The sequence below is a fragment of the Gavialis gangeticus genome, unplaced genomic scaffold (assembly GCF_001723915.1).
Source record: "Gavialis gangeticus isolate Ggan-Ray unplaced genomic scaffold, GavGan_comp1, whole genome shotgun sequence".
NCBI lineage: Eukaryota > Metazoa > Chordata > Crocodylia > Gavialidae > Gavialis > Gavialis gangeticus.
Window position 1 is genome coordinate 30,463,789 of NW_017729001.1, and position 27,011 is coordinate 30,490,799.

A 27,011-nucleotide genomic window follows, 5' to 3' on the forward strand; every position below is an offset into this window, starting at 1 on the left:
ATTTATATTTTTTATTCAGTCATTTATTTATTGGAATCCCATTCATCCCTTTCTGAGAACTAAGTCATCTCAAGGTGGGCACCTCAAATCAATAGTGAATTCTGAAAATCTTGGCCTCAACTTTTTTTAAAGTTATTTTTTAGCTGAGACCTTGTCTACCATTTTAACTCTGAATAAAGTGGTAAAGTAGTGTTTTAATCCAAAGGAAACTGTCTCTTGGAATAGAAACTAACACATGGAGAGAGGAATGTTATCAGGTACTGTTGTACTAGATTTCTTCAACACTGAATCTGAAAAAAGACTGCTATAGTTTGTAGGGGTGTGCAAAGTGGGCCCTGTTTGATTCGGATTTGTCCTGAATCAGGGACAGTGATTTCATAGTTGGTAGGGTCAGAAGGGACCTGAGCAGATCATCCTGCCATCCATCCAACCCCCTGCCATACCAACTTGATTCGTTGATTTGGATCACTGTCCCTGATTTGATTAGGCCGAATCTGAAAATTTGATGCTGATTCAGCGAATCAGCGATTCGGACATAGACACAGCTTTAAATGTTTTTTTCTACATACCTCAAGGTACCAGCACGGCTTGTGAAAGCTGTGATGGTGGGGCAGATGGAGTGTCCCACAGGAGTGGGAGGGGCCCTCCACGTGCTTGGCAGCAAACCTGGAAGTGGACCGGAAGTATTCCAGTCCACTTCCAGGTCTGCTGGGTAGCACACAGGGCATGCCCCCCGCATGCACCCCCGGCTTGACGATCAGCTGTGGGGGGACCCCAGGTACCCCTCTCCTCTTCCCCGTTCCCTCTCCCAGACCCAGGAGGCACCAGTTGCTGAGCCAGGGATTGCGGGCGGCGTTCCCCAGCGTGCTCCCCGGCGGATCCAGAAGCGGACCAGAAGTGCTTCTGATCCACTTCCAGGTCTGCTGCCGAGCCTCTGTGCTCCCGTGGGATGCTCCACGCATCCCAGCATCACAGCATTTATGAGCCTCCTGCTACCCAGAGGTATGTAGAAAAAACATTTAAAGTTGTATCTATGTCCGAATCTCTGTGAATCGATTTGGAGGATTCTGATTTGATTCAGAGAAATTAAAGGGTTGTCCAGTTCGATTTGGATTTGGCCCTAGTAGTTTGACCTATTGATGTGCACGTCCACTGAAGTCAATGATGAACTTCATATAGTTTTAATGTATTTTGCAAACTCTTCTACTTTGGAAATTGCCTTTATATACAAGGTATTCAGTCAAGTTTATCCTGGGTAGATGAGATTAAACTGATAAGATAGGAATATTTATTTTTTTAAACATGACTTTGGAATGTAAGAATTTATTAACCCAAGCAGGAGGGGTAAAACACAGCCTCATTTATCATGTTCAGTTTATTTCTTTCTGTCCCAGATGACAGCTCTCAAAAAGTTTTGAAATACTGTTAGTTCAATTCAATGTGTAAAGGAAACACAGTTTTAAGTGAAAAAACTGAAACGCAGATCTTTTTCAACAGATTTGTATTACTTTACCTACAGTGTAGTATAGTATTTTGAGATCTCTTTCATTTACCTACAAAAGTCAGGGATTTTTTTACATTTCAAAATAATTCCATGCACTAAACACACTCATATGAAAGTTATTTTAAGAGGAGATTCTTATTGAGATTCCCTTTTCCAGTCTTGGGGGCTTCATTTTCCTAAGAATATAAGACCTAATTTTTGAATGACCCACTGAAGTTTTCAGAGGGAAATAAAATTAAGCATCTCAAGAGGTCCCTAGATGGAGTTTTTCCTATCTTATAAAAGAAAAAAAATGCAGACATCAGCAGTTTGAAATAACTGGCACCAGGGACATCTCCCAAAGCCTGTGGGGAAGCATTAAAGACAAACAGTAGAATGGCCATTTATGAGGGAAAAACCCAAAGATACCCATAGCGAAAGAAATCATCTAGGGGAAAAAAATCTCTTCACTTAATTATTTGCAATTCTTCAGAAACACTTAGTGCATTTGCATCTGAATATTATCACAACTAGGGCACAGTCAACTCTTTCATGCTCAATAAATTTTTAAAATTTTGAAACAAAGCCATCCTTTAATACTCATCTCATAATTTTATCAGAACCTATAAAATAGCTATTAAAAAATACTTTTTTTAATTCCAGAAAAATGTATTCACCATTAGGAGATCCAACTGTACTGATATATAAATTCTACAATTTACTAATCAACAAAAAGTACAATTTGAAGTAGAGCTGTCGTGGAGACTAAGTTTTCAAGAGACAAACTTTTAAAAGTTTCTCCAGTAAAGTGACTTTTAATCCTTTCAGGAGGATGTCATACCTTAATTCTTTCAAATATTCTGCTCTCTTTAACAGAGAGCAGGCTATTTGAAGGAATGCCACATTCATATTTAAATAGGAATTCCTATTTAAAAAGTTATTATAAACATGCCCTCAAAAATAGATTTTTAAAATTTCAGCCAATCTAGATAATAAAATACTGTCAACTCATAGCTGACTGGCCATCTTTAGCCCTACCATTGTTAGCTGATGATAATCTAACTTTATTCCTGGGGGAACTAGATGTACTTGAATGTGTAAGTAAGCATCTCTCATCAGATTAACCAAATATGTAAATGTGGCAGTCTTATTGGAGAAGATGTAGAAGAAGCATTTGAAGTTTCCCCAATTGAAGTCTTTCCTTGCGTATTGTTCATGGAGCTGCTTTGAGGTTATGGCTGGCCGATAACTAACATTCCCATCCTTGACGGTTGCCACCTCTGACATGAGACAGGGATTATCCAGGTGAAGGATGCAAACTGCGAAGCGTTCTGTGAGAAAGAGAGCCATCACTGAGATTTTGCACTGATGGACATTATACTCTAATTGCCTGTTTTTTTTCCTTTGAGAGCTGCCTTGTGTGCATATTCATTCTCTTTTCAACAAACTAATCCCTAGTTTTATTTTTCTCCTAGGGGATCGTTGAAAACCTTTGTTCATACAGTACATTTGTTGCAGAAACAGACAGATCTGGGATCCCTGCCTGTGGCTGATGTATTATACAGGTAGGTAGTAATTTAGTGTTTTCTATCAACTCTGAAAATGTGCAGATGTTCACGAAGATAAAATGTCCATCCTGAAATGTAACTAAATGGCTTAACTCAATGAAAATTGAAAGCTCTAGGAAAGATCAAAATCCAGTCAATTTACAGAAAGACAGTACTAAAAGGCCAATTCTTGATGAGTCCATTAATGTATGTTTTTAATTAAACCACTGAAATTTCCTTAGAATGACTTAATATGAACTCTGACATGAAGATTTTCACTTTTTAAAATGTTTTTATCTTTAGCTTTTGAGCTGGTTAATTGTTGTGTTCATAGTTTTCCTGACATTTTTCTTTACATAACTTACATTATATCTATCCTCTGTTGTTTAAAGGTTGCTGCTTTTAGAAGGGGGACCTGGATCTCCCTCTTGTTTGTTGGGAGGAAAACACATAGTATCTTGGGGGTTTGAAGATATGTTACCTGCACCTGATGCCAACAGTGGTTCTGGCACTGAAAACAAAGGTGAGCTAGTTTACAACTAGGACAGGATCCATGAAGGGAATGAAAGATACATTTTGGAATGATATGGTGCTTTTAAATCTTTAGAACCTGAAAGTGCTTTCTGCTTCTAGTAAACAGCATAAAAGCAGTCACAGTATATATCAAATGACAGAAAACTGGAGCACTCTGCAATCAGATGGAACACACAGGTCACATTTTCAGAAGTGAGCGTAAATGGGCCCTACAGAAATGGGCAGACAGCTGTTTTATCTGCAGAGCTCCACCTTTGCACAGTAAAATGGCTAGCTTGGCTGTCATTTTTCCATCTTGCACATTCCAAATTTACTTTTATGGTCAGGGATCTAATTTTACAAGGCTACCCACACTGTTATTTTGGTGCATTGGTGTATAGTACAAACTCAGGAAGATGACAGTATTGGTTTTGCACTCTGTTCATGTGTACACAGTTAAATTGGCAGCCACGAGGGCCAGAATATTTTATTTTTTAAAGAAAGCTTAGATTCTCTGTTTCTGAATCTATAATGCAGAGCACCCAAATCCATTAAATAGACTGGTTTTTTTTAATATCCCTGTTTTTATATAGTGTGTGCCATAGTTAGAAACCTACCTAATATATGTCATTTACAAAAAAGCTGGTGGTCTGAACGTGGAGGTGGTCTCCATTTTCACAGTGGAGTGTTGCAGGGTCATGTGTTGTCTGTCCATGTTTCCCCCTCTGCCATGTCTCTGGCCAATGGCCCTTTGTCAATCTTTAGGGAGGGGTGGGACTTCTGGTGCCCCTCAGCCAATCAGCTGCACTCTGCTGCAGAAATTTCTTTTACCTCCCTCCTGCTCCCCAAACTCCCTCCCTCTTGCTTGAGGACGGAGGACCTTCTGCCCTTTTGTTTTTGCAGCGCACTTTCTCTTTTTTTGTCCCTTCCCAGTCGCTGCCAACTTTTTCACAGGGGACCTTCCAAATCCATGGTTTCCACAAAAATCACAAATTGTGAATTTGGTAGGTCCCTAGCCTTAGTAGTCAACAGTGAATCAGATTTTTCTGCATTTCCTCCCCTTTACTTAGAATTTCATATTTTTGTAACTGACAATTAAAAAAAACATGTTAGAGATGAGGTCCTCCTTGATCAAAAATCTTTCTCAGTTTAACAAACATCAGAGGAACAAATGGTTACTTATAAAGAGAAAAGGTGAGTTGCATCAGTAATGATGTTACAACTGTATGGGGGTACTGTACACTTTTTCACAAGGCTCCAAACAGTGTTTTAAGCAGCAGGGGTGGTCTTGAGCAGAAAAGTTTGCATGTTAATACATTTTAGGTGTGTTCTTCCCGTTTGGTACTGATATGTGAACAGCAGTAGCCTCTTGTGACACCATAGAACAGTGATTCTTAACCAAGGTGCTGCAGCATCCTGGGGTGCCTTGAGATGCTTTCAAGAGGGCCATGAGGTGCCACACAGTGTTAGTAGTCTTGGGTGTACAAACATCATTCACAACATAAACCCAGAGATTTCAAATAGGAATTGATAGCATTAAAAAGATTTTGAGCTGTTGTGGTCTTTCTGAGTTCTTTGCAACAAAAGAAATAGTATATTATTATTTTGTAGTCAAAAAATGAGTGAAAAATGAGAGCTGGCATTTTCTGAGTGGTGCCTTGAGTCTAAAAAGGTTGAGAACCACTGCTCTGGAAAGAAGAATTGCATTCTTGTCAAGAAAATAAAAGAAAATGGTCCTCCACTCCTTTCTGCCCTTTAATAGAAAATGCTAAAAATGTATTGTAAGAAATCATTTTAGATTTTGATAATGAAGATGAAGCATTTTCCATCTACAGTTAGTCCTGTTGAACAGGTCCTGCTTCCCAAGCACAGTTAACTGCAGCCATCCAGCTTGCACTATATTTGTTGATTTAAAAGTCTGCAGCCAGTAAAGTCTATGAGCTGTTTATCTGTGTATACAGTAACTGTGGCCTCAGCTATGAACCAAGAGCCATCTGGGATTTGAGGCTGCAACTTTAGGGTGAAAAGGTAACCTAGAAATAAGAAACTAGTGAAATACATGTCCTAGATGCCTGTTTTTTTCCTACAGAGTGAGAAGGAATACACAATGAATAACTATGTATAAAAACTACAGTACTAATTCTGATCAGTGTAGAGGAGAGTCTCCCATAGGTTTTCAGTCATTGATCTGAGTGTAACAGACATGATCGTCATGTTTGTGTTGCCTGTTAAAGGTCTCTGATCATTTCCTTCCCATTTCAGATGCAGATTTAGGGCGCTGTCTTGCAGCAGATGGACTCTATCTTTATACAACTAATTCAGTGGGCAGAGGAATAAGCAAATTAGGATCTGGATTACATGGTACTTTACGGTAAGCCACAGCAGAGCTGAATGTTCACATTGTTATATTTCTTCCTCTGCTCATTTTTTATCTTGTCAAGATAAATCTTTTCAAAGGAAATGAGATGTGCTAAGTATCTTAATTTTTTTATTACTATTATTAAACCAATTTTTCAGGGAATCAGATTTTGTTACTGGTTTTCCCCTCTGATAATTATTGCTGTTAAGCACCATCCAAGTTAGGCAATCATTTATTATGCTTTTGTTAACATATTGAAAGCTGTAGTTAGTTAAACTGCAAACTGGTTTCTAGTTATGGAATTTACTATACAAATAACTAGTTCATTACTTATAATTTTTGAAAGATAAAACCAGCGTTACAGCACTAAATATTTAGATACATGAATCTGTAGGTAGGGTCAGGAGGAGTTCGGGACAGTTCTGAAAAGATGTAGCATATTTAAAGGTTTTAACATCCTACCATCCTTTTTTCCAGAGGCTTTGTATACTGTCGTAACGAAGAGCTGGAGGCTGGTTGGGTTGCTTTTGGCAATGGCAAACTTCTTCATCGTCCTGTCTCCTTTGATAATAAGCCTCACTCCCTTTTCCAGGTCATTGATCAGCATACACTTCAGGTAAAAAAAAAAAAAAAGAGAGAGAGAGAGAGAGAGAAACCTGTTGGTAAAAATGTTCTTCATTTGTCATAATATTTAGTCTAGTTCCATTATGCTCAGAGTCTGTTTATTCCCCTTCATGAAACTACCTGTAGCTCCTCGTTGAAAGAGTTATATGACAGCTAACAAGCCATCTATGGTGTCACAGTACTTGTGCATACAGACCACAAACTAGTAGTAGCAGAACACAGGCAAAGAAAAATGGATTTTTGGTGGGAAATCAACTAGTTTTAGAGGATGCAAAACTCCCAGACACTTCCATTTCCCGCAAGTGTAAGAATAGTGTAAATCTTTGCTACTCTTCAGAATCTGTGTTTTGCAGACCAGCCACACTTTCTCTCAACGTGGTTAAAGGATTTTTTTTCCTGTTCTGGATTAAAGAAATTCTAGTAAAAAAATAAAAGAATAAATTGTTTTGTTGTTTCTAACTGCATACAGTGAGTTTCCTCAAACTCAGCATTTTGATTCTGGAAGTTAACATTTTGGAAAAGTAGGGGAAAGCACAAAACTGTTAGTACTTGTATGATACCATTAGAAAAATGTGTGTACCTTTCCTGCAATTTGAAACCAGTGACTTTTTGTGTATTGTAGATGGGTATTTAGATGTCTTGCTAGCACGGACTTCTAGTAGGCAAACATTATATGCTACCCCTCAAACTAACTAATAATTAAAAGTGCACAAATAAGCCTAACAAGCCTTGCTACTAATACCAAAACACCCTTTTGATATGTACTGCTAGACTTGAGAACAGACTGTGAAATGTGAACTGGTAAGACTCTCTCCTTTTTTCTTGCTTTCCTACTCTACTTGTAGGTGTGTCAAATAATCCCAATGCCAGTAAATCACTTCCCAGTTGGCAGCACTATGACCACCGTGCATCTTTCTTCAGACGGTACCTATTTCTACTGGATTTGGTCTCCTGCGAGCCTCAATGAAAAAACACCAAAGGGACACTCTGTCTTTATGGACATTTTTGAACTCATAGTAAGTTTAGTTTAAATATACTTTGCAACCGCTTTCTTACTCTGTCTTAATTTGATAACATGAGTAGCACTTTAAAATGCCAACATTTAGTGAAGTTGGGAGACACAAAAATGATGGATTTAAGTGCTAATATTTGTAACCTAACAAATAATAAAAATATCAGCAAATAACTACTATTGAACAAAACAAAGTCAAGCTATAAGTTTTGCACTCTAAAAGGCATGCTGGCATAACAGTTGTACAGTATGTGCAATATATTTGCATCACTGTTCTTGGTTCATTTCATGCTGAAATAAATAACTGAATATAAATGTGAAATATATATCAAAAGTTGTTTATTCCAGATTGGCCTTATTCCATTGTAACACAATAAATAAAATAAATTGATCATTTTCACAGAAGTCATGTATATGCAAAGCTGCATAATTCACTTTGCAACCAAACTTGTCAATCACTGGCTTTTAAGTAAATCTGAATGCTTTTCAAAAAAATTACACTTTTTGGAGATCTCTAGAGTTTGGATTTCTTTTCCTTTCAACAGCCCCTTTGTATGCAAAGGAAGTGTTAACAGTGTAACGCTCCTGTCTCAACACTGTATAAAATGTTAGTATTTATCAAAATGGCATCTTTCCTAACAAAAGCCCTGCTTATCATTTTGCTGGTATTGCCATTTCTTTGCTGTACAGCAGTAAAACCTTCTAGTTGTAGGCCTTCTCCATATTATCCCAAACTACTTAATCAAGGGACACTTTCCCTTCAGATTTTTCGCGCTGTGCATGACGGCAAGGCCTTTCTTCTCAAACTTAATGATTAAAAAAATCTCATATAATATACCCTAAAAATAAGAGGTTGTATAATTATAGATACATTTATAGAAATTAATTATTGCTATGGAAAACAGACTAACAGTTCTGCATTCCAAGGGACTGAAGGTATTACATTCAGGAATGTTGGTTTTACATCTTAATCAGAATAAATCTATCTAGATATTTACAGCAATTACCTTGTTAAATAATTTTTGCAAGAAGTTCTCTATTATCTCCTTTATCTTAGAAATTTTTATATCTAAAGACCATTTTTCTCCATTTGAATAGGTAGAAAATGGTGTATGCATAGCAAATCCTCTACAGGAACGCATCATACTAATGAGAAAAGAGGGAGAGTCTGCAAAGAGTATTAATGAAATGCTTCTGAGTAGGCTTTCAAGATACAGAGCCTCCCCATCAGCAACACTGGCTGCACTAACTGGCTCTACCATCTCCAATACCCTGAAAGAGGATCAAGCAGGTTAGAAACATTCTCTATCGTTTCACGTGTTTAGCACATTTGTTTTCAATGATGCATAATTTTAAGAACTACTATATGTGGCAAGAGAAATAATTCTGTACATACCATATCTTGCACACCTGTGTGTATGGTGTCTATATTTAGTTTCTTTTCAACTGCTGTCAGACACAATACTGTTTTTTGCCTACAAGTGTATTAAAATATTTTTGAGCTGTGTTAACTTCTTTGCAAAGATAACTTTGAAATATTTATATAAAAGTACTTTGATGCAGATGGTTAACACTCAGAAGTCTAGTAGAAAAAATGTAGTTCATCTTAATATGAATTAAGCTTCTGGAAGTGGACAGAAGCTGAGCATTGAATAACAGGAGCTATAATTGTAAACCCAACATCTTGTTATTGAAGCTATGCTCTTGAATGGCTCAGTTCTGCCCCCCTTAATCACACTGATTGGTACCTTTCTCATCACTTAGTTCCACAGTTTCAGTACAACTATTTCAAGATTAAGTACAATTCAGGATGCATTGGCCTTTTAAGCATTATGTTTAACATAGCATACTGCAGTGGAGAAAATATAATTTCTTATTTGAGAAGCAACTTATATAGTGCAACTTGGAGGTAATTTGTTTAGTTGCTTATTTTGTTAAAAGGAATAATTGTAGAAAAGTAGGGAAAATATCAAGCGAATTTGCACTGCAGATCACCCCTAAATTACTCTTGAAAGGCCTCAATCTCCCTTTGTGTTGACATTACAGCAAACCTCCTGAAGTAGATGAAAAAATGTTTTTGCCACTGCATCTTGTAAACTTTCCATAGGTTATATGAAATTTACTTAACTGAAAATTTCAAAATCCAGAAGATATACATGAACATCCTGAAATAAAACCGATACTGTTACACATATGTGGGAAAGATGTGTTTTAGACAGAACTGACTTGCTTATTCTCTCAGCAAATAAGTTTTAGCAGGGAGCTTCTCCTTATGTATACGTTCTTAAGGACAAAGCTACCCGCCTTTATGTGGATGAGTAAGTAAAGCATGGGAAGGGATTGGAGCAGGGCTGAAGCCTGTTTGGAGTGGTAAGCAAGATCTGTGAGCTTAGCAAGTGCTTTCTGAGTTGATTGAAGTCATGTGATGATCACCTCTTCCCCCTAATGGACATGACAAAGGACATTTGAATAGTTACATATCTGATTCTAACAAGGTTTGGACAAAATGTTGGTTATGGGTAGAGAGAAGAAAGGACAGATTTTGGCAATACTGTTTGAAAAGGAAAATTGGCAGGCTTGGACATTGGAGAAAAAAAGTGAAGGAAGAGTTTAATTGCCAGGATAGTGAACCTGTATCCCATGGGGGGTTAATGAAATTGGGATGAAAATGGGAGAAAGGGGAAAACAAGCTAGATGTAGAAAGTATCTTGTAAGCAGTCAAAAATGGCATTTGTAGTATACTGGGGTAGAGATCCTTAAAAAGAATCCTCCAAGAAATATAAAAGGACTTTTTTTTTCAAACAAATGTTTTATTTTTAGACAGTGGTTTGTAATTAAAGCACTGACAGATCTGTAATGATAGCATAATGAATTACTTCTGTTATGGCATCATTAATTCTCACTAGGAATAGGATACTGCAGAAAATCCTAAATAAGCTGCTTCTTGTTGTTTGATATCAGAGGCTTTCAAAATGAATTTTGATATTGCACCACTCGGTGTACTCTGTGTGAGAACAGTTAATCTTATTCTTAATATTTTATGCAAGTGACAGAGTGTATGTTGTAAAATTTCATTAACCTTGTATAAATACATTTTGAGCAAGAGATGCTCAAATGCGATACTCCATGCTGTTTGAGGCATCTAGGTATCATTCCCATTCAGAGCTTTTCTATCATACCCTATTCATTTTGGGGCTGTGGTGGAATTTCTCTTCTTTGATAGTGTCCTATATTATTACTGATGAAAAGGCAAGTATATGGATGTTGGTATAAAATATGTATGTATTGTAAATATTACAACATTACTTTGTTATGAACTTGACAGTAATAATTTAGGATTGTTTTAATAAGATTCCTTGATGAAACTGGTATATTTATTACTTCCATGGCTTTTGATGGATTTTTTTTTTAAGTATCTCCCCCAGGCAAGATTTTATTTTAGTTAGGTCTTGAACAGTTCTCTTCCTCTCCCAAAGATGCTCTGGGGGTCTGGGCTCACTGGCTAATGTTGGATCATGGTAAAGTTCTGAACTTTTAAATACTTCATAGATCCAGCTACCACTTAAGTACTTGGAAAGCTAGAAGCTTGGGTGGAATATACAATACTTTCTGTAAATATTTTCTTAAAGTTTGTACAGATCTTACAGACTGTGTCAGGGTATAGAAAAAGAAGATATGTGGACATCTTTAAAAGGATCATATATGGCTAAGTAGTGGATTGAAGTGTTGTAGAAAGAGAACTCTGAGTTGCTCATGAACGAACCCCAAATAGATAATGCTTGGGGAAGGGTGGAGGCAGCTTCATTCTAACCTGCTTCTCTGGGTGGTTAGCTCACTATTGGTTAATAGATGTAGAGGATGTGTTAAGGCAAAGTGATGATGAATCCCAGGGGGCCTCTTGTCTTTAAAACCTTTTCTGGCTTTAAGATATTGCCCCCAGTACTTTATCACCTTGTAGTCCCTATGGCAGATGTCTCTCTGCCTCTCTGTGTTAGGTACTTGTTTTCATTTTTTGGCTAGGTTTTTATGGAGAGGGTGGAGTGGAAACTAAGACTTGGTATTCTTATTCATATTTAAAGATGTGTTTTTTTTTCTAAATTGTATTGAAAAATACATTTGAAACCATGTATGCTCCCTTAGGGATTAACACCTAATTTATGAAGGATCTTTAGGATCTAGTGGCTACTTCCAAATACTGCACAAATGTTGCTAATCAGAATTTCTGGTGAATTTATTTAAATTCCAAAACCAAAGCCTATAAGTCTTGCCACCTATTATATTCTACATATTTAATTGTTCAGAAAAACACATTTTTTACTGTAGTTTCTATTTAATGTTTCAGCTGCCAACACTAGTTGTGGGTTGCCACTAAAAATGTTACGAAAATCTCCCATTTACACATGTGGAACGTATTTGGTGATGTTGGTCCCACCCCCTGGTGGATCAGGCAGCTCTGCTACACGATCACTGTTTGGTGGTTCAAGTGGTTTGTCATCACTGAAAAGTAAGTGTGTTGTGTTTCTGGCATATCTAAGGAAACTCACTCCTGTAAAATATGATGAACTTCGGAGAGATTAATTGGAGACTTTTTCTTCTTCTCTCCGAAGTCCTTGCTTCTAGCTTGGTGTTCAGTATTTCGGATGGGCAGTTCACAAGCCGAGCGGATCTCATTGATGCTGCAGGAAGCTCACTTGGACGTGGGGCCCTCGTACCTGGACTTGGTAATAAATAGATACATTTTATGAGAACCAAGCAGTAAATGTAGCAACCTGTTTTCTACCTAAATTCATTTCAGTTGGCCATGCCTCGTAAGCAATTTATGAGCTCCCAGATTTATGGATTGTTTAAATTTTGTAAAAGTCTAAATGCAGACAAGAATTTGTGAAGTGAAAACTCAGGACATACTGGAGGAAGATCCTGGTTCTCATTTCTCAGCCTTATACAACATATAAGTAACATGCCAGCTTCAGGCGTGAGCAAAATCCTAGCAGAAGAGAATAATAGAAGAATTTTTGTTCTAAATCTTCTTCTTGTTCTCTTTTTTCTATAAGTATGTAGTATGTGAATAATTAGTGAGTATGTGAATGGTTGTAGAAAAGGAACTGTGAAACCATTTTATCTGATTTTTTTTCTTGGGAACAGTAGCATCTGATACAGCCCCAGCTTTTCAGTTGACTGCAAATGGTAGCAAGCAATGAGTGATAAGATCATGGTGGAATACTAAATATAGAACTAACATGTTTCTCTGAGAGAAGAGGAAGGGTATGCATTAACAACTTTAGGAAAATTCTTTTAATATTTTGTTATTCCCAGCCATTATTTTTAAGTAGCTTGGTGTGCCATGTGATAGAATTGAGGGCATAATACCGGATATAGCAATATTTCGGTTTAAAAATATTATGGTAGAATTTGCTATAGTCAGATATTTTTTAATACAGGTATTTATTTTTTCTCTCTGCAGGTGCATGTTATGATACTATGAATAACATGATCTGGACATGCTCTAATGACTATATTGATCAATGGTGTAATCCTGGAAACCAAGCTTTCCATTATGTCTGTCAGAGACTAGGAGTTAGCCATATCATTACAGAGCCCAAAGGTGAGGTAAACCTACTATCAGCACTTTGTATAAGGTGCAAGTGAAATATGTAAGTGAATTTACAGTAGCATACTGTAAATTCAAATAAATGGCTAAACAGACTTTCTTTAGAAAGTCACAACATACTGCTCCATGCAAAAGTGGATATACTTATTGGACAAAATTATTTGATCTCACTGAAGAAAAAGATGTTTTTGCATGTGTGTTTGAAAGATACCAGGTTTTTACTGTCTTTAGTGCTTAAAAATATTGCACAGAAATCCTTTGCTTTTCATGTAAGTGGTAACAGAAACACTGCTGCATTGACCTGATGCTGATACTGATTTCATAATGTATTTTAAATGTGGGTGTACATTTCATAGAAGTATTGAAATTTGATTTTCCTTGTAGGGGATGCTATAACCACAAATGAGGTTATCAACCAGTTACTGCACCATGTTGGTGCCATGTGCATCCACCAACTCAATCTACTTGCAGCCAGTAACAATCTCCCAGTAACAAATTTTTTGGGCAAGCAACATCCAATTGAAGCACACCATCTCAGCAGTATTTGTGACATCATGGAGAAAGCCATGGTTAATGGAGACACTTGCATTATACGCTGCATCCTTGTTGTCTTTCAGGTATAAACTAACCTCAAATATATTTAGAATCAGCTCTCTAAAGGAGATCTTTGAGAATGCAGGCTAAAAAGTAAGCTTTTTTAAAAAAGGAATGGTGACTTTTGTTGAGTAAAAAAACTAATGGACATAGACCTAAAATTGACATTGTATTTCTCTTTGTTTCTATAATGCCTTCCAGCCTAAAATTAGGACTCTGAGAAGCAAATACTTATCCCCATTTTGCAGAATGGAAAGGTTCCAGAGGGTAGGAAGTGCAAGGGTAGGAGGGATGGCTTGTCTTGTTAACCTGCTAGCCTGAAACTCAGGAGATTTTGGATCTAATTCCTGACTCAGCTGCAAATTTTGAGGGATCCTGTGCAAAATTAGGGTTTTAGCAACAAAAATATTCAAAATTCTTTTCCCCATTAAGCCACTGTTAAAGATGTTTTTCTTAAGGATTTCTCTAGAGCAGGGAGAAAATTCACTTTTAACTTTCTGTTTTTGCAGGTGGTTTTAAAATTTTTCTTCAGCCCCCAAACTGAGAGAAACAGAGACATTGTTAGAAGATCTGGCCTGTTACTGTGGCAGTTACTGATGGCACCAAAGGACCAGATTTGTTCTGAAATTCAGAAGGAGGTTTGCCTAGCAATCAGGTAAATATCAGCTGTTTACTCAGATCCAGGTGAATCCTAGCTCTGACCGATTGCTACAAAAGAGTATTATGATTGGCTTAGAGGGTTTTTAGGCTTTCCAGATTAATCAGGTTAACAGTACAGCTAGCCTCAATTTTATTACAAGAATCTAGGTTTTAGTTGTGCCTTCAGCAATTTAATTTTAGATTAGTATCATTGCATCTTTTAAATCTAGCATGTAGTTTGTATAGTGAGGATACATTAAGTGGTTATGGTGACTTATTAGGTAATAGCTTACATTACATCTACTTAAAAACTCAGTAGTAGATTTTATTAGCTACAGCATCTTTATTTTGTCACCCTGATCAGGTGCATGGTGTTGAATAGCTGCAATATTACAGTTAATGACTGTAGATGGACAAAGCAATTACATTGCTTTAAAAGGACTTTCCAATTATAATAAGTTTTGTCTGTCACAATATGGGAAACTAACCCACAATAATTTTACCTAAATGAAAGAGGGAGTAAAATTATTGCAGTTGAGCTTCTATTAGCATAAGAGGACAGATGAAAGAGGTAATGCAGTTCAGATGAATCTGCTATATTCCACCCCTGCTTTTAAACCAGCATAATAGTTTCATTTGTCCATACTTCAGTCATGGGTGAAGTGATTTCCTTGAGCTGTAATGTATAAGTTTGCATATGCTCTAAAATGAAGGTAATATTTGTGTTAGGTGTAAATAATAGTGCTTCACAAAGTAAGTTGAGATTGTTGGGAGGTGGCCAGGAGTGTGAGGGCAAGCAGAGTGGGTTGTGGAGGATGCTTCTAGGTTGATGAGCACTTTGAAAAATTACAGAGGGGATAGCACATTTGTCCAGTGAATCACATAGGGAGGAGAGACAAGAAACCTGTGCACATGTGGGAGTGAACACAGTGTGTCTGCTGAGACATCAGCCCTTGAAAAGCTTACACAGAACAGCTGTTTCAGCTCCCCAGCATGCTAGATGGTGCTGCTGCTGCACTTGAACTACAAGCTGAATGACTTCTTTTCCATGGTTTGTCAAAACAGCCGCAGGGCCAAATAGAGGACAATAACAATGGAAAAAAAGGCAATTGTCTATCAAGAAAACAAGATAATGTTCATCTCAAGGGCAAGGAAAGTTGTCTCCAATGTTCTGTTCACAGATCTAAATCTGCTTTCAAGTGGGAAGTGTTCCAAGGCTTGAGAACAAAATCTTCCAAAGATCAACCTGTGTGTTTTAGTTACAAACCACAAAGTTCCACAAGGTTTGCAACCATTGAAGTGCATGGGAGAATATATTTGAAAATGTCTTTGGATTTGTTCACTGCATATATTGATATTGGGCAACAATTAAGTTATTGTTACACTATTTAAATGTTTCTTTGGTCAGGAAATCTCTTAGAACATTTGGGGTAGATAAAGAAAAGAGCAGATCAGTGAAGACCAGAAATCCTTCCTTTTCCTTATTGTGGTATTAAGATACTAACCTGTACTTCAGACTTGGAATTCATGATTTTTTGGACAAATCTGGAATCAAATCTGAAATATGATTCATTGATTTTCCATGAGTTAATGATTTTGAGTCTTTATTTCAAATCTACTTGGATATGGTCAGCCATGGAGTTAAGAGGGAGCAAATGGCTCAGGGCAAGAGAATCCTCTGTTTAGGGAGCAAAACTTATTTAACATATAGTATAAATTCTATAATATAAATTCTATGATTCTAAATAGCAGGAGAAAGCAGCTGTCGATATGATATTATTTTATTTTTTTTAGCTCTGGTTTAAATATCCTATATCCTGGAGAAGCAGAAATCAATAACTTACTTAAGTTGGTCTTAACTGAAGGTAAGAAGTTCTTATTGTCATTTTGGAAAGTAATTCCTGTAATTGAAAACGCAATAGAAGATGTGTGTTATTTTGTGGTGAACACTCTTCCGTTTCTGGGATCAGAACAGTTTAGGAATGCTAGTGAGTCTTAGCTGATCCCACCAGCATCATTATTTTCTTGGAAGTCATATGATGTTTTAGGTCTCACACATTATTCTTTACCAGAGTATTTGCAGTTGTCTAAAGCAGTGATTCTAAACCAGGGTGCCATACACCCTGTGGTGCTGTGAGATCCTTTTAAGGGTGTTGTGGGATGCCACCCAGTATTAGCACTGTTAGATACACTAATATAGTGTCAAAAGCATTCTGACCTGTTGTGGTCTTTCTGAGTTGTTTACAACAGAAGAATCTGTCTGTTATTTTTCTGTAGCTAAAAAACGGGTGAAAGCTAAGAGGCGGCATTTTCTGAGGGGTGCCTTGAGTGTAATGTGGAGTGTATTGAGTCCTAAAAGGTTCAGGTCACTGGTCTGAAATCAAGAAGGTTTAAAAATCTCTTCCAATAAATATCATGTCCCATCCTGTTTTGCATAGCATGGGAATGTTGTCTCAGAATTTAAGATGGGAAATTAGGAATTTCCAATAAGTTCCTTTGTCTGTAGAGAACCACAGTAAACAATAAGAGTAGTTACTGTTGGTCTGTAGCGTATGGGAAGCAGATGCTTTATGAATTAACAAATATTGTTTCTATAAAAGGCTGTTTTATAAGTTTTCATCATCTGTATCATAAATATGTATTCCATTGTAGGAGAGAGAAATAGTGGTCTCTCCCAACTTCGTGATGTGATCCTGACTAACTTAGCTGAACAGCTTCAGAACAACAGATTTGGAAGTGAAGATGATGATCATTACAGGTAAATTAGAATAACGCTTATCTTCGTCACTCTTATGAAAAATAGGCTTCAGTACATATTAGGAGCTTTATTATAAACTTGGCTGCTTTATGCCAAAATTGCTCATATTCCTGTTGCAGTTTGATGTATTGCTAGTTGTATGATTGTACTGCATCACTTGCCTAAGAAGCGCTAAATTCTCTGGGCAGTTTGAGGTATTAATGGAATTCTGGAGATTTCTGTAGAGCTACGGGAGTGCTTTGGAGGAGCCTTTTGTGGAGTCCTCAGATCAGTACAATAGAGCAGATAGCATTCTATAATTTGACATGGCACTCCACATTCCCATATTACAATTGCTGCTCTTCTGCCACAAAACTAAGTTACTTCAAGACTGAAGTTTGGGAGAGGTCTGTTTTTAAGAACTGATTTGCATCATGGAGTCCCTCAGAACTGGAACAAAATGAATGCAGATCCATTGCACTGAACTCTTTTAACCAAGCCAGGGCTAGTTTTTCTTGTATGAATTGTGGTAAGATGGAAAATTTTCCAGTGTCTTTGGTATGTTATGCTCTAGCTAGCATGTCAGTCCTTCAGCATTTCTGATACAAAGTCATTTAGTTGGCTTCACCTAACTTGTAATGTGGTTTGTCAGGATTTTACACTCATTTGAAAAGTATCCATCCTGATCAACTTCTCCTTATCTTTCCTGAATCTTAAAGACTAAATGATGAGCTGTTGCACTACATTCTCAAGATAGTTGTTCGAGAATCTTGTGTCTTAATCACCAAGTGCCAAACTGTATCTAAAGATGACTTTCAAAAGCTTCTTTCAACTGTGCCTGTAAGTAAAATGTACCTGATTAAAAATGTTACATATGCTTAAGATTTTTTTTCTTTTTATTCAGCCCAGCCGTTTTTCTCCTAATGCGTAGAAATATAACTAACTCAGGATGTAGCCTTCAGAAAGATAGGTGAGGTAGCTTCTTTAAGTTATACTGTTGCAAACATGAAACCTGATTAATCTTACAAATTTGAAATGCCCATAAATGGAAAAAGACAGTTGAAAAACAGTAACATTCCTTCAGTGCAAAGTGATCCTTTAAACCGTGGTTCTCAACCTTTTTTGTACCCAGACCCATTTGTAAACATTGATGGCCAGTCCTGACCCAGTGCCCCTCACTCCCAGTGTACTACCCCGTGCCTCCCCTCCAATGTGTGGGGCAGGGGGGCCCCAAACAGCCCCTTGCAGGCTGGAACTCTGGCAGTCTGCAAGGGGAAAGCCACGGTTTCCCACATTTTTCTCTTTTAGTGTAGAATCCATTTTTAAAGTTTGTTGATCCATTTTTAAAGTTTGTTCAGAACCATTTCTTATATTCTTGTTACCTACTTTTGGGGCGTGATCCACGGGTTGAGAAACACTGCTCTAAACAGTGCAGGGTTGCGGACTGATACATTGTCCTTGTCACTCAGCTGTTTCAGTTATTTAAAAAAATACTTTCATATAGTATCCTTCAAAATTTCAAAGTAATATACAAAATAGGATAGAAAACAGAAAACCTTTCAGAGTCGTATAAACTGGTGCATACAGAGGGGAGGAATGCTGTAGGTGCAGAAATAGGAGATGAGAAAAAGCTGATACTTAAAATGTTAGAAATGCAAATAAATATTCTCAGAGTCAGCTTACAGAATGGAAGGATGCAGTGACTGGGAAATATTAATTGGGGTGAGGTTTGGGATGTGTAGTGTTTCAGATTTACTGCAGTAGTAAATCGCTAATTCTCATTTCAACCTTATTGACCCTGTACTCCTCATAAATTACATGCCAACCAATTATGTCCTGCCTTTCAGCAAAGATCCTATGGCTGAGCTCTGCAATGAGGTCTTTTGTTAAGATGTCATTTTTCTTACAATATATATGTGTAAATATTTAATGCTTAGTTGCAGCTGCAATTTTTCAAATAAAGTATAATGCAAGATGTAAAGCTTTCAAATGTTTCATTTATTTGTTAATTTGCAAAATTCAGTGGTTTGCCATTGCTCCCAACACTTTAGCATGAAGTAGGGAAATTCTGCTGATACAACAGAAGCAGTGTAGATCGGTGGCAGTAGTCTGTTCAAGAGAAGTAATTGTTTTCCTTACACTCTGTTCTTTTTTCGTGGTTGTTTCTTGTTCATATTTTGAAAACACACAAGGATTGTCTGTGCCATGCTTGATTAAAGAGGATGGATAATGTAAAATGTGCTTATTTATATTAAAGGCTGCGTCTTCATGCTTGCGGTATCTGATGGCCGTACAGAATCACCTTCTCAGTAATACTATATTGATTAAACCTGATGAAAATGATGACAGTGACAGCTCCTTGCAGGGAGAGACATTGAAGGTACAGGTAAACACCAAGTTTTATTCCCAGTACTGCTTTCTCCGGCCAGTGTTCTTCTGACAGTTCTTCTGTCTCCAGTGCAGCTTACTGGTAGAATCTTTGTGTGCCGTCTTGTCAGTTTTTGTTACGTTGATGCATTACATGGTGAAAGCCAATACCGTTCCATATTTCAGCTAGAATCGATGGTTAGTTTTTGTATAATGTCATTGCTTGACCTTGGTTTGTTTAATGAGTTCATCAGTGCCTCCCTCCTAAAAATTTTTATAAAGGGGTTTCATATTTAGCCATTAAGGGGCACCTCTACATGTGCATTAATGCGCTTTAGTTAATGTGCATTAAATCTAGTATCTCCAGGCGTTTATACACATACCTTTTTGTCCTGCAATGCATCAGAGGTCGGGTGGATCAGAGCAGACTCGATTAATCGAGCTGAGGCACACTGTGCTGTGCTGTGTGTAGTTGTATAAGCAGCAAAATGTGCATAAGTGCGCAGAAAATGGTGGCAGTGCACTTTTGAACTAAAGCACCTCTGACGTGTTTTAGTTTAAAAGCACGCCACTGCCATTTTCTCAGCACTGATGCGCATTTTGCCACTTAGAAAACTGCACATGCCACAGTGCCGGGCACTTTTAAAAGCACCCCACACTACAGCGTAAGCATGTGTGCAAATGCCCTCCATTGTGAAGTACTAGGAAAATGCACATTAGCCTGTCTTACTGCGTATGAACTAAATATCAGTTTTTAAGTAATGCTTAATGCACATTAGCTTATTTTAATGCACATTAACTAAACAGAATGCTTTTTTAGTGATACTTTAATGCACATTAAAGCACCTGTGTAGATGTACACAAGGCATGTTTTGGACAGAAAATTAATATGTAGGAAGTCATCTGCATATACATGTTTTTTTCTGTATTTATAGCTGTGAAACAACTAATTAAAAAAAGATCAGTTCTTCTGAGATTTAGATGCGAGTCTGTTGCTTTCAGAAAATGGTTTGGCCTCCCATCACTCAATTGGCATCATTTATATATATTTTTGAGTGTGTTTTGAGCTTAAGTCATGTGGAATTACCTTCTTCCTTGCTTTGTAATAGTTTGAGACCTGTTCACCCTCAGAGCTTTGTCAAAGCTCACCTTTTTCTTCTCACCCCAGCGGGTGTCATGGGAAGTATGACATTGAGGTATTAGAGTGGTTTTGTTGGTTCAAGCTTTATTACACTGTGGTTATAGTTACGTTGATGCTGGAATAGTGTTGTTAGTAATTCTCAGTTTTGTCCCAATGCTTGTCTTGTTTTTGTACGTTATACTGTGATCTTACTAACTGCTGTTGCTGGGCTGTTTGTCTGTTGCTTTATATAGGAGTTTGTGCTTGCAATATTAGGTAGTTTGTTTCTGTTCAAGCTTATTCGGTAAATACTGAATGTTTCAGTACAGTTGTCTGTCATTCTCACTATTCATCCATGTCTTCATTGTTCAGTTTCTCTCTCTACAGTGATCCTCAAACCTGCTAGGACATTCTGTCATCAGGTGCAGACCCTTGGTTGGCTAGTAGCTGCTCTTGTGTGCTGGGGATTGCTTCCCTCTCTAGAAACTGGATGTGCATCCAGTAAAATGCACCTAGTTTCTCCCAGCACTTTTGGGCTTAACATTAATCAAATTTAAGTCTGGGATGAAGCTACTCCTGCAGGCCTGCCAGGTCGCATTACTGTTATTTAATTTGGAAATCCATTCTTTTGCTGCTCAGTTGTTTTATTCTCTAGGAGTTTAAGCATTGTCTAACTTTTTGCACCTAGGAGTTAAAGGCCAGTATTTTGTCTCTTGCTACACAAATCCTGACCGGATGTGATGAAGTCTTAGAAATGCTGCAACAAGTCACTACAGCTCTTATAAATAGTGACATTTCTGACAGAGAGCAGAGGTAAGACAAGATGCCTAAATACCTGTTAGTCTGAAAAAGGTGAGCTGCTGCCCTTCTTATAGACAGAATGGCTCAGTAAAAGGATGGTATCATTATCTGTATTTGTATCTTTGTAATTAAGTTGTTGAAAGAGGACAGGGCTATTTCTTTATATCAGCGGTTCCCAAACTCTAACAGATTGTGCACCACCAATTTAAAATGATACAACTTTAAGTACCACCAGCAAATTTTTGTCATATAAAGTAATTATAATAAATCTGTTAACACGTATCACTGACAGGTTGTCTGCCTACCACTGGTGGTACACGTACCACAGATTGGGAGCCGCAGTTTAATACCATTATTATTTCTACTTCTGGCTATTTCTATTTCTGTCTGTCTGTCTGTCTGTCTCTGTTTCTCTCTGTTTTTGTCTCTCATCTTATAGGCCTCAAGAGCCTGTATGCCATAACTAGAGCCTTCCATCTTCTCCTGTCTTGTGCAGTCCCTTTCCACCGTGTCACATCTTTGCCCATCCCTTCCAGATCAATTTTTATGTAATCTTCCCATCATTGCCTTGGTCTGCCTTGATCTGCCTGAAAGTCTAATACCCTTCACCTCAGCTTCCAGAATTTGTCTTGCATGCCGTATCTTATTGGTTCTTGCAATTTATGATTTAAAAATATTAATGTACTCTGTACATATTAATAGATGTTACTGATGCACTTGAGTATAAGTATTTGCTGCCACAGTTTGAATCATTTATGCAGTCTCATTAGATATGAAACTCATTTCTTTATATAAGAATGGTCATGGCAACTCACAAAAGAAATGTTCCTATGTATATCCTTGACTTTTGCAGATTAAAAGGCCTGGAACAAGTTACTAAGGCAACCATGCTTGGTCATTTGCTTCCTGTATTACTGACATCCCTGATGCATCCAAATTTACAGACTCTTACCATGGCTGATGCACTGATGCCTCAGCTGGTACAGTTGGTACTTTATACCAGTCAGGTATGGTATTTTTATAGTAGCTATAATTAATGATTTTAAATGCATATATTAAACTTACTAGTGGCATTTTCATGTGTAAGCCTCAAAACACAACATGTAGGCTGAAGAAAAACAACAACATATTATCTCAAATATATACCTAAAATGAACTGTGCTGGTAATGCAGCCTCCAAGGTGTTGAGGCATAAAAATATCAGCTAATCATAAGAATTGCCACACTGTGTCACAGGTCCAGCATACCCAGTACCCTGTCTCTGACAGCAGGTGGCTGGTAGCAGTTATTTTATAGGAAGGGTATAAGGAACAAAGCATGGTTAGAGTTGTACCCAGTTACCAGTAGCCATCAGGTGTTGTTTCTATCCAAGTTCTTTTGTTATGTGTATCAGGAAAAGGCTAGGAAGAAATGACTAAGTTAGTTTAATATTGCCTATAGTTCTAGCTTTCTGCTGATTTTTTACAACCCAATTGTTAAGTTACAAAAAAGTTCCTTAATTTTGACAGCACTCATGTGGCTGCAGTAGCTGAAGTAAATTTTGCTTTAGTACTTTAGCTCAGACATTCTGGTATGACGGTATCTTACAAGACACCTTCATAAGCTCCCTTAATATTAACAATTTCACACCTTCCCTGTGGCAACAACAGCAAGTGTTTACTCAAAATAGGATTTTTTGTATGTTTTTAAGAAGTGATTTTAGACAATGAGAACAATGAGAAGAGCTAGGACCATATGACCGGGCATAATTAATGCACGGATTGCAGTCTAAGAGCTGCTGCTTGACACCTGCTGATGCTGGAAACAGATTCCATGCAACGTGACCAACCAAGTTTAAGACACACTGCCGTTAATACTTATGCTGCTAATATTAACAGGCTTCAGGGTACAGATCTACCCTGTTTCAGTAACCCAAGCAATTCTGGAGAAGAGAAGACAGGATTTGATAACAGCCTTCAAATATCTGACGGGTGGTTAAAGAGAATGAAGATTAGACTCTTCTCTGTGGCTGTAAGGGACAAGAGTAGGAGCAATGGCTTCAAACTGTAGCAAAGGAAATTTAGTTTGGCTATTAGGAAGAACTTTCTGACTGGGCATGGTTAAGCAATGAAACCGGCTACCTAGAGAGGCTGTGGAATCTCCATCCCTTGGAAATGTTCAAGAGCAGGTTGAACAGACACTTGACTGGGATGGTTGAGTCAGGGATGAGCATGCCTTGAGCAAGGGGCTAAACTGTTAGATGACTCCCTGAGGCGCCGACCAACCCTGCTTGACTGTGGTTCTATGACTCTTACCATCAAATGTATTGTTTATGTATTGTTAAAGTTACTCCTGTTATGTTACAGACTGCCTTGTTGCTTAAAACTCAGTCTCCAGTTTTTGCGGAAGTGTGCAGTTCCCCCAGTGGTACATCAGACCAGAAGAGCAAGTTGTTACCTGATGAGAGGTGATTGATGTTAGATCAATTTTTTTCTCTCCTATTATGTACCACCTTTCATTACTGATGGCATTCCTGGTTAGAACATTACTTAGGAGTGAATGAAAGAAGCAAGAATCTTAAGGGTCAATACTATAGTTGTCTGTAAATTTCCTTGCAAAGTCATAAAAAGATGTACAAAATGTATTTGATTTTTTTTAAAGGAAGTAAATAATTGAAAAATCAGTCTAATCAAGATGCTTAAATAAAGTACAGCTTCATTTCTGCCCCTTAAACTTTTGAAAAGAATTTCTATAGTCTAGAATCAGAGAGAGCTCTATAACAAAATGCCATGTCTTGTAGCAGAATAGAATATTGAAAATGCATTGGAATTTAAGTTATAATGGGCAAGATGTAATTATCTAAAGTTCTGGCTTTAAATCATGGGTCACAAATGAAAAGCATATACTTTCTGTTTGAAACCTGTTATGATAGCTGCACTTCAGTTTTAGCAGTTGACTTTTCCAACTTGCATCTGTTTAAGAACAGGCGGTATTAAGGTGGTATTTTGAGACGTGAAATGTATTGTGAAACAGCAATGAACAGCATGTTTTGCACTCAGTCGTTTGCTGACCTGGAGTGAAAGTTATATGTGTTCTTTTATGATAATCTTATCTTTTATCAAGTGCTATTCAGGAAGAAAGATTGACATTTTTTTATATTAACATTCAGAAATGAATCCGTTTTCAGTAAAATACATAACTTTTTCTAGAGCTGCTTAAATTTTTAAAACGCCATAAAATATATTTACTAGGTAGACCCTTGGTATCTTTTACTTATATGTAAAGTGTTCACATTATTAAAGACTCAACTCCTGCTTGAAGTGAGAATTAGTCAGGTATTTAATTGCCTTTTGTTACTTGAAGAGCATCACTGGGCCTTTGAAAAGCATGTTACGGTGTCTTGAATGCTTACTACAAAACTAAACAGGTACGTTATGAGTAGTAACTTCTTGCTTTTCTCTGGTTTCAGAATGCTAGAAGAGAAAGAGGAACCAGGTTTTCTCACTGGCTTGAAGATCCCAGCTCCCTGGGCCGCTGGGAAGACTGTAGAAACAGTACATCCTGTCAGGGACAACTATAAATTTAAAGAAACTGTACATATTCCAGGAGCCCGATGTTTATACCTTAGATTTGATAGCAGATGTTCCTCACAATATGATTATGATAAGGTAAGCAAGGGCCAGTACAGCAACTTGCTTATCTCTTAAGTGTTTCTTTCATGAATACCTCTCATTTTCATTTTGGCTGCCACTCGCTCTCCATGGCGCCTTATTTCTAGCAATGACGATAATTTAGGATGCTTTAACTTACAGTAGTACGGCCTCCCTCTGATCAGAGGATCTTAGAATTTAAAGACTGAGAGAAATTATCTGGGGTGATAGGTAGCTGCGAAATAGTATCCCAAAAGAATGGTGTAGGTCTTATCTCCTGGAACATGTGGAATTAGGCTCGACTAAACAAGAGAATATGTTCAAAGGCAGTTACTCTGAAAGGGCAGGGAGATGGGAACAGTGTGATCTTCCTGCATCTTATTCTCTCTCTACCACCCACCATTCTTTTAAGAAAAGTTGCAAAAGGGTATGCACTAAATGCCTACAATGGGCCTGTGTAGAACATAGCGTCTAGTGACTACGTTGTTTAACAAGAAACTTAGTTGGCATATCCTTAATGAATTTGGCTCCTTTACTAGCCTGCATACAAAAAAAAATCTTTTTAATATACCAAAACAGGGTGGTGATAATTGAATGGGAAATCTGTCAGCCCCCAGAAAAGTTACCTTCCCCGCAAACCCAAGCCAGTCTTGTTTGTTTACATCCATTTCATGACTGCTAAGGTGGTTTTTCTGTATTTTAAAACGTTGAATTCATTTGCATTTTCTATGTCACCCAGTTTTCCTTGTTTCTTTAACTTAAACCTACCCGTCTCCTTTGTAGATCAGCACAGTTTGTATCAAACTGGGCAGAACTGGAAAGGATAACTTTCTGACAACAAATGGCTTGTTTACATGGATTAATATTAACGAGTATTTTCAATTTAAGATTGTAGCTACTACCATTTTTCCTTTGTAATTATAGAGCTGCTTTCACTGATTAGTAACCGTTGCTATATGTTCTGTAACATAATAGAGTGAGTCCTGTGGTACCTATATTAGATTTATTAACAGAAATACATCATAATGTATCTGTCACCAGTGACTGGTTAAGCACTTCTTTGGGGAAATTTTTGGGCCTCATCATGTTCCCAATTGAAGTAGCTGGAAAACTTAATTCCTGTTAACTTCAAAAGGAGCAGGATCAATCCCTTTATTGTAGAGAGGCAGCATGTCCTAGTGAGCTGGGCCTGGGAAGTAGGAACCCACCTGATTTCTATTCCGAGCTCTGCCACAGACTTGCTGTGTGACCTTGGGCAAGTCATTTAACTCCTCTCTGCCTCAGTTTCCCCATCTGTAAAATGGGGATAATAATGCTTGCCTTCCCACCTCACATGGCTGTTGTGAGGATTTGTTAATCAGTGTTAATGAAGCGCTTTGAAGATTTGAAGCGCTATACAAGTGCTAAGTATTATTATTATTATTAGATTTTTTTTGTTTTTCTCTTACAGTCTAACAGTGTATTTTATGTTTTGAAGTTGGTGATCTATGCTGGTCCTAACACAAACAGTAGGAAGGTTGCTGAGTATGGAGGCAATACACTGGGATATGGCAGCCGTAGTGTCTTAGGAACTGGTTGGCCGAAAGACTTAGTAAAGGTACAGTATTACAATCCAACGATATTTCACATAGAAAAGTGCCCTCTTGAAAACTGTATAGCATCATTTTAACTGATTTTGTAGCTGTGGAGTCCAAGTATTTGAGCGTAAGCTTACCCTTGCTGAGGGCCCTTGCTAAGAGTCCCTGGGGAAGGAATTCCTGTCCTACATTAGGGTTGCCCCTTTTTATGAGTATGGCGTCACCTTTGACATTAACTTATGTTGCATTGTCATGCTGGGATGCATTAGCAGCATTGTGTAGGACAAGAAAAGAATTGTGCATCAGTCCCTGAGACTTTAGGGACAGTACCTTTCTGCACGCGTGTGTTTATGTAGCACGAGTTCCTACTGAACCTGAGGTTATACAAACTTCTTGGGAGT

General features: G+C 37.6%; 1 protein-coding gene across 1 annotated transcript in view; it reads left to right on the forward strand.

Moving 5' to 3' along the window:
* The window catches only part of HECTD4 (HECT domain E3 ubiquitin protein ligase 4), a 112,387-nt gene that overhangs the window by 6,098 nt on the left and 79,278 nt on the right, over positions 1 to 27,011 (forward strand). The window contains exons 2-21 of the mRNA XM_019507221.1: positions 2,959 to 3,048; positions 3,423 to 3,553; positions 5,806 to 5,914; positions 6,380 to 6,518; positions 7,372 to 7,542; positions 8,637 to 8,829; positions 11,881 to 12,042; positions 12,146 to 12,259; positions 13,000 to 13,140; positions 13,531 to 13,763; positions 14,250 to 14,395; positions 16,174 to 16,244; positions 17,032 to 17,137; positions 17,836 to 17,956; positions 19,374 to 19,502; positions 21,292 to 21,416; positions 22,258 to 22,411; positions 23,750 to 23,850; positions 24,853 to 25,051; positions 26,511 to 26,630. Coding sequence (XP_019362766.1) covers positions 2,959 to 3,048; positions 3,423 to 3,553; positions 5,806 to 5,914; positions 6,380 to 6,518; positions 7,372 to 7,542; positions 8,637 to 8,829; positions 11,881 to 12,042; positions 12,146 to 12,259; positions 13,000 to 13,140; positions 13,531 to 13,763; positions 14,250 to 14,395; positions 16,174 to 16,244; positions 17,032 to 17,137; positions 17,836 to 17,956; positions 19,374 to 19,502; positions 21,292 to 21,416; positions 22,258 to 22,411; positions 23,750 to 23,850; positions 24,853 to 25,051; positions 26,511 to 26,630 — 2,755 coding nt within the window. The remainder of the gene's footprint in view (positions 1 to 2,958; positions 3,049 to 3,422; positions 3,554 to 5,805; positions 5,915 to 6,379; positions 6,519 to 7,371; positions 7,543 to 8,636; positions 8,830 to 11,880; positions 12,043 to 12,145; positions 12,260 to 12,999; positions 13,141 to 13,530; positions 13,764 to 14,249; positions 14,396 to 16,173; positions 16,245 to 17,031; positions 17,138 to 17,835; positions 17,957 to 19,373; positions 19,503 to 21,291; positions 21,417 to 22,257; positions 22,412 to 23,749; positions 23,851 to 24,852; positions 25,052 to 26,510; positions 26,631 to 27,011) is intronic.